Below are 17,172 nucleotides of genomic sequence, written 5' to 3'. Positions count from 1 at the left end.
CCCGGAAGAGTCGGAACCAATATTTTGTGTTTCCACACAGACATTAATTGCTGACGGACGGCAGAGCAGAGCTAATTCAAACTTTAACACGGAAATGTAACGCGCCTGATGGCGAGCCGACCTGCTTGATGTCCGTTGCTGGACATAACAACAACATATTTTTAAATAAATTTAAATGGCATGATGATTACTGTAGGAAATTATCGAAAAATAAGGTGCTACAGACGAGGCAGGGGCGCTGTAAAGTCAAAACGACAAAGGTCACGTACGACATAACTAGAGGACTCCCTGTATTTGATGTGCAGTAGGTGCAGTCTTCTGTTCTTTTTAGACATAGCAAACACAACATTTGTGCTACTGTTCCATTAAGTCATTCAAACCCAAAAACATATAAACAAGTTTTTTATACTTTGTCCTTCTCCCCCTAGTTTTTTTATGTTTTTTTATGCTATAGCATACAGAAGGCTTTGATGCAGCTTCTGACATGAAGAGGTGGCTTAAAGCAATGGTAGTTATTTAAATAAAAATAATAATAAAAAAAGGCCATCATGTGGCAACAGAGTTGCAAGTGGTTTGTGAATAGTAATGAAACTTAGCTATATTTTAAAGCTAATTGCTGCAAAACGGGAACAGATACAAATGTATGGGGTTTTTTTTTGGATGAAAGAAGAGACTCTAATCTTTCTTTTGGTAGGTTTTATGTTTTTATAGCAATAGAACACAATATTCTGTGGGCATTGCAAAATCAGTCAAAATCCAGTAAATCAGCCGGGAGCGAAAGGGGTTGCTTCAGTGAAAATGGCTTGGAGTGAATGAGTCTTTTTTTTTCTCCCTGATATTTAGGCTTTCAGGGATTTTTATTGACTATCAATTAGAGAATTTTCAACATTGATCCCCCCTCCAATCTAACAAGGCAATCGCCCTGATTGTTTAAACTCTCCAGTTGACTGGTGAACTAAGGTTTTTATTCTTTACATTGTAATTTATATAGCATTGGCATATTGGCAAGCCAATACTTATATATATATATATATATATATATATATATATATATATATATATATATATATATATATATATATATATAAATCTAACACAGATGGCTGAATTTTTTGAAGATCAGAATATTACTACTAGAAATGCACCGGAATTAAAAATTTTGGCCAAAACCGAAAAACTTAAAATGAGAAATGCTTGGCTGAAAACTGAAACGCCGGAAAAAATCATCAAGTATCAAAATGAAAAGAACTGTTTAAAAAAAATACTCAGACTCACCATTAGCTACAGTCCACTCCACATTTTCAATAGGTATTACTACAGTAACGAGAAATAAATGAGCTGGATGAATAAGAATAACCACAAGCATACAGTAAGCACACATTGCAGTGTCATGTCATTGCGTTTGTTATTCTATGATAAATAAAGTTGTCGTTAGCACACAGACACAATGGTTTTCAGCACATTGTTGGACGCAATAATCTGGAGATGAAGCTTTATTTTTGTTAACTTTTTCAAGTGTTGTCATCCGTCAACCACAATTGATTTGGGTCGTTGCTCGTCTCGGTCATGTGAAATAAATACAGATTATTACAGTATTTCAGCAGCGAACAATTTACTATGACACTTCAGTTGCAGAATAAAAATTTGATCGATGTAAGCTAGCGTGCAGCTGCTACGCGCACACACTTGTCTAGTGTTGTCTTACGCATCCTCTCCCCTTGCTGGTGCACACACGGATATCACAATATTACTTTCCGTTAACACTTTGTCCCATTACCATTATTTTTTGCCGCTGATTTGAATAGCATCGACCGGGTTAGCCTCAAGATGCTAGCTTTCGGCTACTGCTCATGAATTATCAATGAGGCGGAACACTCACCCTGGCGTTTAATTCAGACATACAGTTGCTTGCAGCAGTTTTTTGTTTGTGTTTTTTTGCGTTACCACAACATCCTATTTCGGCCATTTTTTCGGCTCCAATTTTATTTCAGCCGAATGCCAAAAATGCCTATTTTTTTAGCCATTTTCGGCCAAATATTTTCAGTGGCCGAAACTTCAGTGCATCCCTAATCACTACCCAATTAGTTCATTTTTAAGGCTCTATTATTTTGTTTGTTCAAGTTAAGAGCCTTGTTTGCTTTGAAATTATCTGACTGTAGATGACAAGACCTCTTTTTTTTTTTTTTTACTTAAGGTGAAGCGTGTGATGAATGGTGTATTTCATTCTCTACGGGGAGAATTTCATCTCAGTGAATCTTACAGTGGCCATACTGTGCTTGGAGTGATTGTAAATACCATTAAGGTAAGTGTAACATACTTTTGTTCTCACGAAAAAGAAAATGTCCAGGGTATCTGAATAAACGAAGTGCGCATCTCGGACCGTGCATTGCATTGTGGGCAGGGGAGTGTTACCCGGCTACCAAACAGTAGTCAAGAGTAATGGAAAGCAAAGCTACAGAGACTTAAACGTCTAACTTAAACAGAAACGGCAACAGACAGAAACGTAAAGACGAACTGACTACCTTTGCATATGCTGCCTCGATCCAAAAACTACCAATCTTATTGACAAAGAAGGAAGAGAGAGACGCTGTGAAAAATTACTATGTCATTGTTAATCGTTGGAGACAAAGTAATTTCTGACCCCTTGAAGACAAGTGAGGGATGGTGGGACGAAGCCCATGGTTTGAAATTTTGGCCATCTTGCATGTCAGCAGATATTGCGATATTGTTTTTTTTTTTTCTTTACCGGGAGTTGAATCCAGGACACAAAACCGGGGGGGGGGGGGGGGGGGGGGAATCAAGAGACGGGTAGTATCTTTTTTCACTGAAGGGATCAATTGGGGCTAGAAGCAGGTTCTTAAATGACCGTCACTCCATTAGTTTTGTTACACGTACGTCCATTAGCGAGCTTCGTGATGCTTCCGTCTGCTCCCTCGGTTTAAGGATATTGACAAAATAAATGTATTCAAGAAATTTTCCATTTTAGCCTCATTTACGTCAGTTTGGATCTTTCTTTTCTGTCTGGAAATTGAGAAGAGTGAACAGAGGTTTACAATCGAGCTTTGCAATGGTGTTTTTTCCCCCTATAAAATCCATTAGGACAGTTAAAAATGGCACGAAGTGCACCTGTTGTTTTGTCCCTTAAGGCTGAAAGCTGTTTAAACAATGCTTGCAAGCTTTAAGGTGTGCAGTTACGCAAACACTTTCAGCACTCCATTCGCCACCATTCAAATGACGGCTTTGTTTAGTAGCAAGTTTTTTTTAAAACTTGATTTTAATTTAACGTAATGCGCACTTCGCTTATATTTGTCCCACATTCAGACTGCTCTTTAGGTAACTATGACATAGCATACACAAATAAGAGCACAACAAATGACAAATACCACCTGAGTGCAATAGTACATGAAAACAAAACAAACACCCAAAATACAATAACAGTAAAACTAAACACAAAAGGTCTCTAACTTAGCAAGTTTTGGCCTAAATTGTTTCACCATAGTGTCAAATCCAAAAGTACAAACTAAAATGCACAATACTCAACAATAAACACATGTATATATAAAAATGAAATCTCAATAGAATAAATATTAGTTTAGGAAACTGACATCTACACCTGATCGGTCTTGTTGACATTGCTAAGATCCACACTTTCTAAATAATCCATCCAAAGTGGGAAGGCATTTACCTGTAAAATCATACATCACAGTCCATAATTCTGCTGTCTAGTAGTACCATAATGGATTAGGGCGTTTGAGGCTGCCTTATCATATGGTAAATACACGAGTCATATATATATGCTTGACTTTCTGTTATTCTACAAAAAACGGACAAAGATTCTCTTTAAGTGCAGAAATAAATTAGCAGGAGGTGGCAATGGGATGTTTTGAAACAAATAAAGAAGTGTGGGCATTAGGTTTGATTTTAGAACATTAATTCTTGCTATGAGTGAAAAGGGCAAGGAATTCCACCGACCTAGAGAGGTAAGGAAGTAATTGAATCAATCATCGGGGGATAATTAACCGACGGCGTATTAGGGCAACGTATTATTTTATTTTATATAAATCTTAAATTTGCCACTTTATAAAGTGTCAAATTTGCAAGTTTTTTTTTTACAAAGTGGCTAATTTGCGAGAGAAAAAAACTCAGAAACTTACTATAAATACACGTAGCGTAGCTATAGTCTAAAGTCAAGATTCGTTGGTGGTTAATGTAACACTGTTTATAAAATGAAAAGGTAGGATAGAGATGGATTTATTCTTAATTTAAACTTTACTCGTCATACACAGCTAGAGTGACAACACTTCCTGATCCCCTATCAGCTGACTAACACTAACCAATCAGAATCTAGCATACTTAAGGTAAATGCAAGTCAATGACGAGAACAGACGATTCAGCACATCAACTAACACTAACCAATCAGAAGCTAACATACTTAAGGTAAATGCAAGTGAATGATGGAGAACAGCAGATTCGATAAATCAATTTAGCTACTTGTACAAAAAAATAAAAATACCAAAATGTATGAATATGTTCCGCGTGGCGGCCGTGGCTCGGGGTGTAGAGACGGTCGGTCAGTAACCAGAAGGTCGGCTGTTCGATCCCCGCTCTCCCCAAGTCATGTGTCGTTGTGTCCTTGGGCAAGGCACTTCACACACATTGCCTCCAGTGCTACTCACACTGGTGAATGGAAGGTACGGATGTTTGGTGGTGGTCGGCGGGACCGTAGGCGCATACTGGCAGCCATGTTTCAGTCAGCTTGCCCCAGGGCAGCTGTGGCTACTTAAGTAGCTTACCGCCACCAGAGTGTCAGTGTGTCAGTGCATGATTAACGTATCCATTCCATTGTAAAGCATCTTTGAGTGCCTAGAAAAGCGCTATATAAATTCGATGTATTGTTATAATTATTATAATAGAGGTGTCAGTTGATTAAAATGTTTAATTGTAATTAATCATATGACTTTAATAATTAACACAATTAATCGCACATTTTATATCCCAATTTATATCTCAATTTACAATTAAATGTATTTTCTCTCTCTAATTTTTCATACTCTTGTTCACATAAGTGGGAAAAAATGTTAATCTAAAAGAAACATGGTTGCATTTTTTAGTCACTGATACAGTAATTTCATAACAATTCATAAAATTGTTACCATTTTGAATTCTATATAATTTTCAGCTGTAGTTCTTTCTTCATTGTTCAATAATATTAATGAAGATTTATCTTTGTTTACTTGATACACTGATCGCCTTCCAAAAATGCATCCATCCATTATTTGAAGCACTTATCCTAACGAGGGTCGCGGGCATGCTGGAGCGTATCCCAGCTGTCTTTGGGCAGTAGGCGAGGTACACCCTGAAATGGTTGCCAGTAGGGATTCACCGAAACAAATTTTTTTTTGGGCCGAAACAGAAAACCAAAAATGAGAAATGCTTGGCCGAAAACCGAAACGACAAAAAAAAAATGATGCCAATTTTTTATTATCATTGCAATTATTACAATTAATTACAATTATAGTATTATTATGAAATATTTAGGTCTGTTTAGCACGGGCATTTTAACAAAGCACAATATAAATTGAAATGCGTCCACACCACACACATCAGAGACATGTTGGTGAATGGTACATTAAACACCAAACGCGAGGTGAGCAACTGAGCATTTTCTGGCAGTGCAATTGCACTTTATAGTCAATGTACAGTACTTCGCATTGGCGGGCACGGATTTCTGCGATGCGATGCGGATGACGCATTTGTAGGCTATTTGGAGCGGGACACGGTGCGGCGCACTTAAAATCGACACAGTCACAAATTCACCAACGTTTAAAAATAAATAAATTTCTTTGCACCAGCCAATCGACTTTGGGAACGGACTGCAAAGTCACACACGGCGTCCTGTACAGATCTGTATTCATCCGGAGATAGTAGTAAGTGTTTACTTGTTTAAAACTGTTGATCGCAATAGTGCTGACATTAGTTAAAGTATTTAGCACGGCCACCACAATGCAAGTGAAAAAGTGGAAGCGTTCGAGGGGCTCTCATCAAAGAAAAAAAGTAAGGCGCTGCAGGAGAAAGAGTGGCTCACCTGTAGTGCAGTACTCTGCAGTGCTCTCTTTTTTGACATAGTTTACCAAGCGACCCTCTCCTCCGGCGTGCACATGAAGCTGCCGGTACTTAAACGCCAGCGAGCAGCAAGGCGGACACTCACTCCCGTGTTTGGTGTTTAATTCAAACAGACACTTGGTTGCAGCCTTTTTTTTGTTGTTTTTTGTTTGCTTGCGTCACCACAACATCCTCTTTCGGGCATATTCTTATATTCTTTTGGCTTGAATTTTATTTCGGCCGAAAATTTTCGGTGGCCGAATATTCGGTGCATCACTAGTTGCCAGGCATGTTTATTAAATCTAACAAGTCTGGGATAGATTTTTTTTTCAGTTCTCACTGGCCTATGTACAAACCAGCTCTAGATTTATGAGACTGCATTGCAAACTTTTGCACATTTAGCAGAAATAAACACATGTTCAATTGAAATAATTTTATTAGGAGAACTGAAAGATCATGTAAAATGCATAATTTCCAAATGTGTCAGGTGAATATGTTCTGTGTTAAATTTTCAGCAAATAAAAAAGCAGTGTAAAACTACAGTAGCTGGCAGAAATTTGTAGTTGTTGTCATGTTGTGGTGGTAAATTACAATGCATAAAACAATCACATGCTTCTTATTAAATAACTTTTTCTTTGTCTCTCAGACTGATACCTACAATGTTCAATGACAGGAATGCTTTAGTCCATCATGGAAGTCATCCATCACTCTTAGTTGTTTGCAGCTATAAATCTTATTACATACTGTTTCATTTGTTTCTGTCAATTTTCACATGACTCAATGTTTTTCCAGAATGTAACTTTGCAACTCCTTCATGACAAAGACTCTCTGACAACAATTAAAAAGGAAGAGTTGGCAGATCAAGAAGAGGAAACGGACAAAGATGATTCAAAACAACAAGATAAAACAATATCTAATACATTTCTTGTGAATGAAGAGAGTGGAGTCAGCAAAGCGATAAAGGAGGCTGTTTGTGAAGCAAATGATGACCATCACCACAATAGTGAGGACCAAATCTCAGATGGAGCTGAAGTACAGAAAGTGTTATCTGTTTTAAAGGAACAGTTCCACTCTGAAGCACTGGAAACTACAAACATACCAACATCAGGATTTCCACAGAAGCAGAGGCAGGAACTAGACGACACTAGTGAAGCTGCAAATCCAGAGGTTGGAATTTATGAAAGTGTCCTAACTCAGGTCGAACAGGAGCAGAATGCTGCAGTGAGTGTGAGTGATAAGTCAAGAATGGAAAATACAGAAAACTCAGGAGGAATGTCTTCTGACTCCCAGAAATCTTATGGACCCCCAGTCAAGCCACCCCCACCACCAGATGAAGTTAAAGATACAAGGTGGGCGCTCGCTTAGGAGTTTTCAATATTTCTCATAGGATCCAAGAAACCTTGCTCCATTTAAAAAATAATAATAATAATAATAAATGCATTTCTGACATTAGCTCCTGATTGACACAAATCTTTCTACAACTCAATAACTCCAAATCTGAAAGAATTCTCTTCGGTGTGGAACAATTACTTTCATAACATAAATCTTGCTTTGGCTTCCAGTTGGTTTTAGAATTAATTTTAAGATTTTACTAATGACTTTTAAAGCATGCATGATTTTGGCTTCAAGCTAGATAACCATAATATTAACTACTCTATGTGCCAGCCCTCAACTTCAAATCCTCAGGTGGGGCCTTCTGCTTGCTTAAAGGTCCATGTCGCAAGTTACCGAGTTTTTGCAGATTTGCGACCGCTCAGGCGAAAAGTGGAATGGAAGCCAGTGACGTGCACGCGCCCAGAGTGCCGAGACGTTAGTTAGTGGTAGTTTTATTGTGCAATGCTTATCATAAATAGACCCTAGTGCATTTTCTTACCTTTTTAGCAAGAAGAAAGCAAGCTGTGAGTCTCGTTTCATCCTCTTAGATTTTTCCACCTACTCCAATATTAACGCTGATCCAATATTGATCCACGTCCTCCTGCAACGCTTGTGCGACTTCAGTTTTGCCCTTTTTATGGGGACACTGTTCTCGTTTCCTGGTCGGTATTCTGACTGTGGTCGAGGGACGCAGGGGAGATTTTTCCCTCTGTCAGAGTCACCTCCGTGGACAACTCCCGTTACATGTCGCCAAACTTTGGTCGAACAAAAGGAGCCACCGGGAGACAAAGGGTCGCACTGCAGTATTGGTTTATTATTATTTTGACACTTTTATATCCGCTGTCACACACCCTTGTGTCTTTCCACGGTCTTGTCCACACACTCCCAAACACTTCCGCCTTCCCAGCACCCAGCGAGATCGAGAGCGTGCACGCGTCTGACTTCCAAAATCTAAGATTTGGTCCCGAACACCCGATCATTATTTCACTCTACAGGAAAATAGGGGCAACAGCCATTGTGCCACAGTATAGTGCCTCCTGTCCATTATACAATACTTAAAACATAAGAATGAAAAATATAGTTATTTTAACACTCCAATTTGCGTCAATATTGCGACATGGACCTTTAAGGTGATCGAGTGTTCTCCAGCAGGGCCCCTCAAATTTTGAACCACCTGCCTAAGGAGTTAACATATGCAGTGACAGCTTTTCAATTGCTTCTTATAAGCAACCCCCTTCGCTCCCGGCTGTTTTACTGGATTTTGACTGATTTTGCAAGGCCCACAGAATATTGTGTTCTATTACTATAAAAACATGGAACTAGGGGTGGGTGATATGGCCTAAAAATTATATCACGATATTTCAAAGAAATTTGCGGTGACAATATGTGTAATAATTACTGAACAATAGATTTGTGACTGGTGCTTCAGAATAATAGCACTTTTATTGCAGCCAATATTTAAGCCACCTTTTTTTCACAATTGAAATTGCAAATATAGCAACCGTAATGAAATGAATCCATTATGTTCTCATGTGTGGTTGATCCTCATGTTTTAGAGGCAAAAAAAACCCGTCACCAATGATACGGTACCAGCTAGTTTGTGGCGTCATGTTTTGTACATCGCAGGCAAGTGTATTTTTGAAAAATGTTTTTCCCTGTCATTGTTTAGGTAGTGGTTAATTTGTCGTAACCGGCAACTCTCCTGCGAGCATTATTGTGCCGTGAATGTCTCTGATTGGTCAATCAGAGGAGCGAGAAAATGCCGTGATTACTTGTAGACATTACTAGAGGCTATGAATAACACAAATGTGCACGTTGAGACCGCTGCGTGATAGCAACGTGCACGCCGTCTCGTCCAGAGCGGGTTTGCTTAGCAGCCGGTTAGCATCACAAAGTCAACGTCAACTAGGTGGCGAGTAATCAATCACGGTAAAATAACCACCGCGGATTGTTTATCTTGGCCAAACAATACACGACCGCTTCAGTATTATCCAACCACCATCTACTTTTTTTTCCATAAGGAGTGTATCTAATCAAGAGTGCTCCAGCAATAAACTTTTGTTCCTTTTTATGCCAAGCACCATGAGCTGTTTCCAATTCCTCTTTGCGTGTCTTTAGCCTAGGCATCGTCTTAACTTTAATGGCAACAGATTTCCTGTACAAGTGCACACAATTTGCAAATGATTGTGTTTTTTGCATCATATCTGACCTCTTGTAACCAAACAGCCGCCACACGATGGACACAAAGACGTAGGATTACGTCACCACGTCAATTTCGCGATATTTCACATTTTTATCGCCCCAAAAAATATCGTAAAAGGTATGATATGGAACACTCCTACATGGAACCTACCAAAAGAAAGATTAGTCTCTTCTTTCATCAGGAAAAAAGTATAATTCTATCTGCTTCCGTTTTGCAGCAATTAGCCTTAGAATATAGCTAAATTTCATCATTATTCACAAATCTGTTTAGAACTGTGAGTAAATGTGCTTTTTTCAACATGGCTCGTATTTCTAATTACTACCATTTCTTCAACCTTTCTCTGCTGTTGAAAGGCTGCATCAAAGCCTTTTGTATGCTTTAGCATAAAAAAAAACATTTTAAAAAAACGTATAAATACATCTTTGGGGCACTTATACGTTTATACGTTCTTGGGAGCAAATGAGTTAAAGGTGTAGTATTGTATATAAAGTTATTATGTTAACCTGCCTCCATGTCTCCGTTATCTCAGTCTGACTAGGGAATCGCTTATTGAAAACGGAGAGACCATTTTCCACATCAGAGCCATTGACAAATCCACTTCGCATCCAGTTTTGGAGGAAGAGGAGGATGAGCTGGTGAGCAGAAGCTGCAGAAGTCTGTCATTTATTTTGTCTTTCTTGTTTGGATGACACAGCTGTAACTATTTTTCTTATGATGAGTTACCTCTGTATACTTGCGCGGGCTGCGACCACGCAGACGTCACTGCGGTCGCTCCGACTGGTATTGACAAGATAGTGTTTCCTCTATATTATATGTCCAATTCCAGTAGCCGTATGCCGTTTTTACCATAGATATCTATAAGAGCACTCGATGGCTCGTGCACTCTGTGAGCCAATGAGAAGTAACTTCCTCACAGGGTGGCCATCTTGGTACAGGGCTGCTCGATCACTCGTAACATTGCAGTCTAATGGAGCGTGGACTTTGAAATAAATGTGGATTGCTCAAATCTCCCAAATTCTTAACCAATTTTCATTTGCGTTTATATATGACACGACATAAGCAATAAGCAATTGTGTCGCATTTAAAAAAAAAAATAATAATAATCTTCCATTTAAAAGTTTAGCCTGAGAAATTGCGGCAGTCATAATGCAAACCATTACCATGTGTTCTGGAATTGCCCCTTTATTAACTCTTTCACTGCCAGACGTTTTCCGAAACGGGTTGTCCCCACTGCCAGCCGATTTAAGCATTTTGAGTGATCTTTCAAGGTCCACAGAAAATGTTGTGTTTGGACTATGGAAACACACTACCAAATAAAAGATTGGACTCTCATCTTTCATCAGAAAAAAAAAGTTTGTTTCTAGCTTATTCCGTTCTTCAGTAATCAACAATAGAAAATGGTAACTTTCACCGAAATTCTCTGTTTTGAAACAAAAAGTGGAGAAAAACGGCTTTTTGTGAAACGATGTTATTTCATGCACTTCAGTGAATTGTACACTTCTTTTTGTCCATGAATGATGCCACAAACACCTAAATAGTGCTTTACTTCTATAAAACAGTACCACCAACAATGAAAAAGTCTTTTTTTATAACAAAAAAAACAGTTTATTTACATAGAAAACAGTAACAATTTGACAAACTATTTACAAAGGTGTACAACAGTGCATGTGTGATTATTTACAATTGTGTGGATGTTTGAACTACATAAATTTTACTTTTGTGTGGTAAACAGTGTAACACTCGCCTGCGTGCAAGGGGACACTGCAAGATTTGCACCACAGCCTTGTCTCACTGCGAATGCCCCTTCGCATGCAGACCCGACACCTTCTTGCTGGCTTTTTTTTCCGGGAAGTAGCAGGCATGTGTTCCAGCGTGTGTTAGGCCATGTTACCATCAAGTCGGCTTTCAGGATCAAAATACGGTGACCTGGTATATTGTCTGGCTTCCTCATGCTCTTCCATCCCAACTTCCTCCTGGTCTTGTGGCAACAGCCACCCTCTCACCACCTGCTGGATGAACTCCAAAAAAGGTTGACTCGTCCCAGGATTTTTTTTTTTGTACAATATGTAAGCATTGAACATGCATATTTGGAAAAGATAGGCAACAAACTTTTTGTGCCACTTCAACGTTTTCCGTGTGAATGGGTGGTACGAGATGTTTTGATCCATCTTGTCCACTCCATTCATCTTGGAATTGTAGTCCACAACACAAATTGGTTTTTCGAAAGGCACTTTTTTTTTTGTGCCTTCCGCCACACCTCCACTGTCCGCATTTCATCTTTGTGAAACGTTGTCACCATCCTCAACAAACGTTTGTCCTGCCATGCCACAATCATAACATTTGTGTTGTGCCTTACCAGTTTCCCCCCCACCCCAAGGCCAGTGTTGGTTAGGCACGTTATCTCACTGGGTTCACCCCTGTTCTTCCTCAGCGTTCCACAAACATTGGTGCGCGCTGCCAGGAGACGTTCACACAAAGCAATCGAGTTATAAAAATTGTCCATGAATAGTGTGTACCCATTTCCTGGCAGACGATCCAGTAAGTTGAACACTGTATCGGGGAGAGAACAACTAATGCCAACATAGGGTTGCATATTGAAACAATAGCCGGTTTGGGAGTCACACAAAATGTATGATTTGATCCCATATTTGACCGGCTTTTGGGGGTTGTACACTTTGAACGAAAGACGTCCCTGGAAACTCATCATTCCCTCATCAATACAAATATTCCTGCCCGGTTGAAACAGTTCCTTGAACTTGTTTACAACGTGATTGAACACAGGACGAATTTTAAATAGTTTGTCGTCTGAACTGTGTGCCGTCTCGTTGTCGTTGAAGTGCAGGAAACTCCAGATGAGCTGGAAGCGGTTTCGAGGCATTGCGCGACTGAAGAATGGTGTCGTCTCTATTTCGTCCTGAGTCCAATACATTTCGATACTGGGCTTGTTTATATACCCAGTAAGGAATTGGAGTGCAAAAAACGTTTTGAGCTCAGACACAGACACTGGCTTCCAAGCACGACTCCTGCAGTGTGGCAGACTTTCAGCCCGTTTTTGCATTGACTTGACATGCAAATAAGTTTGTCTGATCAGCAATGTGCTGCAGAAGTTCGTCTGTGATGAAGAGCTGCAGGAAGTCAACTGGCCGGGTTGAATTCAGCTCTGCTGCGGCACCTCTTGGTCCTGGCTCCGCAGTAAAGGGGAAGGAGTTTGGCTGCCAGCCTGCTTCATGCCAGCCAGATTTTTGGGGATCTGCAAATATACATTTCAATATCATATAATATTCATTTTAGATCAGTGTGATGCAATATATATATATATAAATATATATATTTACGTTTTTTCTTGGATCCACTGGTTGATGGACCTTTATTCTGCTCACTCTGAGGAGCGTCACTCTGAGCTGCAGCTGAAAGAAATATATACAATTACAATAATATCGAAAGAGCGTTTTCTTTTGTTGTTGCGGTGTATTGAAAACACTTTTTTTATACCTCTCTTTGTCGTCTTTGCAGTGGGACGTCGCTGTGAGCACGATCCACGATCTATGAATGCACATTCACGTTACACGAGGTGCTAGCAGCGTGCTAGAAAAGTATCTCATAGCAAGTTTGTGCTTACCTTCGACGTCTTCTGCGGATGAAATACTGTCCGAATCACTTTCTCCGTGGTCAGACTGTACCCACTCCTCCGAAGAATATCCATCGGACTCAGGATACTCTTCGTCGTCGTCCGATTGAACGTCCTCGTGCGGAGAAGTGCTCGGTCGTGCACCACGTTTTCCGGCGCTAGCACCGCTAGCCTCCGAGGCCTTAACACGCGGTCGAAGCTGCCGCCGCGTCAACGCTGCAACTTCGGCATCAACCTCATTGTCGCCATCATCATCACCTTCGTCGGATTGAACGTCCTCGCGTGCAGAAGTGCTCGGTCGTGCACGACGTTTTCCGGCGCTAGCACCGCTAGCCTCTGAGGCCTGAGGACGTGAACGAAGCTGCCGCCGCGTCAACGCTGCAGCTTCGGCGTCAACCTCCTTATCACCATCATCATCGCGGTCATCATAATGGTGCACTTTAGCACTGGTTGATGCTTCTCCTTTTCCAAAAAATCGATCAAGCGTGGTCTGCTTCTTACCGTCGGTCGCCATTTTTCGTCTCTCCTCAACTCTCGTCTACTCCTCGACGCTCTAGCCCCGCCTGGCCTTTTATACTACTGACGCCCACCCGATCTTGTCAAAAGAGAGTCATCGCTGCCCTCTAGGGGCCAAAAATAGTCCTTAGGCACAACAGACAGACTTGAAACTTTCACCAGACATGCGGGAGGGTTTCCTCTACCCGTTTCAAAAAAAAAATAAAAATCATTGGATGACGTCTTTTGACGTCATTGGCAGTGAAGCGTAGGTTTTTACTTGACGTCTTTAAACGTCAGTGGCAGTGAAAGAGTTAAAGCCTATTGGGAGGATATTCACAAGGCACTACAGGATATATTCGAATGTGCAATATTCTCCGAGAGTGGGTTTTTGTGGTTTGGATATATCCCTCAGGATTGGTTAAAAAAAAAAGACAAAACAATAGGTGGTAGACAGATGTATACAATAACCAAGACTGCCACCCGCGGCTGAAACTGGTGGGCAGCCATGCCTTTGTTACTGACAGTTGTTATTTTTTGTAGTAAACACTCTTATCCGTGCGTGTAGTAGAATCCCTATATGGAGTAATGACAGCCTCGCAAAGAACGAACTTCATTGTTTGCATCGACCATTCAGAGTATATTTTCTCAGTATCACGAATCACCTCTGGCTACAGCAGGTTGAGTACTAATGCTGCATTTGAGGGAAGTGGGACTTTTCCGACTTCAAACCAGGAAGTGTGTACGGTAACGCCCCCTGGAACTCGGAAATCCCACTTGCGAAGTCGGGAAAAAAAAAAGTACCCCGACTTCACCAACCGACTAAAATGTGACGTCACTCTACAATCGCAACCACTATGGAAATACAGTACATATCGTGAATGGTAAAACACAATTTACTCGAGTATAAAACTAGATAGCTTTCTTCTTTCATAAGTATTCAACATGACTTCACGTAACACAACATACTTGACTTATACTATCTCCCTGCGTGAAATTATACGGTGAACTACTGAACTGTATGGAATGCTTATGAAATAAGATAAATACATAAATGAAGCAAAGTTGCGAGAAGGCAAGTTTGCTGGAGGTCAAAATGTGTTTTGAGGACCAAAATAAAAAACAATGCATCATTATCATTTTACCATTTTGGTTTACTTTCGCCTCGAATGCTTTCAGGTTAAAACTGTGAAAAGCCAACTGTGATAAATCCGACTTCCGACCTCCCTCGAATGCACAATAGTCATGGCATGTGACTATAAATGGACCTATCACAAGAGATGATCTGCGTGACATTCTACTCGCTGCAACAATTTGTGACGAGTGCCCGGTATGTTTTGCAGAGGGGCCGCAGACGTGCTGCGCGACACAATGCGTCAGCCACCTGATGCATTGCAGCAGTTGTCGCCCTTGTGAACGCGGGAGTATAAAAATGTGGAGGACTAAAACTGCCTAAATTTAAAATAAATAAATGACTAAATAAATAAATAAATGTGTGTGTGTGTGTGTGTGTGTATATATATATATATATATATATATATATATATATATATATATATATATAGGGATATATATATATATATATATATATATATATAGGGATATATATAGGGATAAGAGATTGATTTAATTCTAAATTAAATTAAAAAATAAATAGAAATGAAAATAGAAACAACAAAATATTATTTATATTTACTTGAATATATATATATATATATATATATATATCCCTAAAAAATCTAGTAAAAATAAATAAAAAATGAGATTCCAAAAATGAATTTAAAAATAAGATGTATATAAATATAATTAAATATCAATCAATAAATGGTTTTATTTCCATTTATACTTATTTTTTTAATGTAATTTTTGAATTATGTTTTTTATATCCATTTTTATTTTCACATTTATTAATTTATTTATTCAATCGTTTATTTATTTTTAATTTTGCCAGTTTTGGTCCTCCATATAAAAAGTTCTTAAGACTGTAATGGAAGCTTTGCTTCCCCTAAAATGACCTACACCCCCCACCTCGCCCCCAAAAAAGTGGCGTATTATGTACTGCTGTGTATACATTTCATTGACTAAATAAGCATTAGAATACCTTAATTTTTTGTTCAGAATTACCTAATTATCATAGGTAACTGACACGACTTCTCATTCATCCCTGCAGCGGCACGTCACTTTTACACAATTGGTCGCTTAGCGTCAACTGCTTCGATGGGGAAGCGTACAGTGGGTTGTTCGACTGCGCGAAGCTGGACGGTCTGCTGGGTTTGACATATTTAGCTGGTTAATTGTTGTAATATGTTTGTTTTCTTTTGCTTTTCAGAGTTTGAAGGGACAGCCACCACCAGCTCCACTGTTGGGTGATGATGATGACGAGAAGGATGATGAGCACCCTGACTGGTTGAGTTAAAATGCATTAAAATGTAAAGTTAAGCGGATCAGAGACCCGGCCTACCTCTGCTAACAATGTTGAGCTGACTGTCTGGTTGATCCTGCACACTGGAAAATTGACCAAAAATATTCAGATTTGGTTTTAGTTAAAAATAATAATAATAATAAATAAATAAAAATAGAAGATTTTGAACTTGATTTATTTCTTAGATGAAATCTGTTTAAGATACTGTAAATATAAAACCCTACACAGCCCAACTGAAAAGCCAAGTTTTTGTGATCTAATAAAAGGACTCACCTTTCAAGTGAGTTATAAATAACATGTACAACAATTATTATGGTTTTTTTTTCGACACACGGGAGGCGACAAACGACAGCAAAATGCGAACCTCATCGCCTCCCAGATCAAACTCAACACACAGGACGCGACAAGTAGTCACAACGGCAGTGTAATTTGTTTACAACAGATTTGATTGGCTATGAAATTGGAGGGAATCTTTATGTTTTCATTGTAAACAGAAGTTTCATTACATAATTACAGAAATAAAATTTTATGTTTATATACGATGGACTGTAGCGACAGACCAATATGGTTTTGTCAGGGCCAATACCAATTATTAGTAGTAAAGGGTTATATATATATATATAATATAATATAATATTGGCATCTAATTTTGAAAAAATTTAATCTCCAGCTCTAAACAGCCACCCCCCCCCCCCCCCCCAATTTTTTTTTTTTTGAAGCATATGTTTATTGAGCAATTTTAGGGTTCGGAAAATATTGGAGTTTAAAAAAAAATCTTAGTCAATAGACACTTTTCTTGTAAAAATCTAACAAAAAGTTCAGGGATCTCCCAGGGCCAGTAGCATGTCTTGAAAAGTTAAATCAAAACTTAATAGCTCCCTAGTGTTTTCGACAGTAAATAACGTAAAAAAATAAATTTTAAAAAAGTATTAAAATTTTACTTATCTT

General features: G+C 39.1%; 1 protein-coding gene and 1 long non-coding RNA gene across 4 annotated transcripts in view; one reads left to right on the top strand and one right to left on the bottom strand.

Annotated features, from left to right (window-relative positions):
- The window catches only part of fkbp15b (FKBP prolyl isomerase family member 15b), an 86,924-nt gene that overhangs the window by 57,877 nt on the left and 11,875 nt on the right, over window positions 1–17,172 (top strand). For 2 of the 3 annotated variants that reach the window (XM_077562467.1, XM_077562466.1), the window contains exons 24-27: window positions 2,195–2,302; window positions 6,895–7,451; window positions 10,209–10,314; window positions 16,132–16,521. In XM_077562467.1, coding sequence (XP_077418593.1) covers window positions 2,195–2,302; window positions 6,895–7,451; window positions 10,209–10,314; window positions 16,132–16,218 — 858 coding nt within the window. In that variant the 3' untranslated portion in view covers window positions 16,219–16,521. Of the gene's footprint in view, window positions 1–2,194; window positions 2,303–6,894; window positions 7,452–10,208; window positions 10,315–16,131; window positions 16,522–17,172 lie in introns of those variants that run through there. The other variant, XM_077562468.1, reaches the window with a different exon arrangement.
- On the bottom strand, window positions 12,894–14,017 carry LOC144049497 (uncharacterized). Its single transcript, XR_013293581.1, has 3 exons — window positions 13,172–14,017; window positions 13,015–13,086; window positions 12,894–12,929 (listed from the first exon to the last, which is right to left on the bottom strand). It is a non-coding gene; the product is annotated as an uncharacterized LOC144049497 (long non-coding RNA).

This window comes from Vanacampus margaritifer, chromosome 3 (genome assembly GCF_051991255.1).
Source record: "Vanacampus margaritifer isolate UIUO_Vmar chromosome 3, RoL_Vmar_1.0, whole genome shotgun sequence".
NCBI lineage: Eukaryota > Metazoa > Chordata > Actinopteri > Syngnathiformes > Syngnathidae > Vanacampus > Vanacampus margaritifer.
The sequence above is the reverse complement of the archived record's forward strand: the minus strand, read 5'-3'. Positions and strand labels throughout refer to the sequence as shown.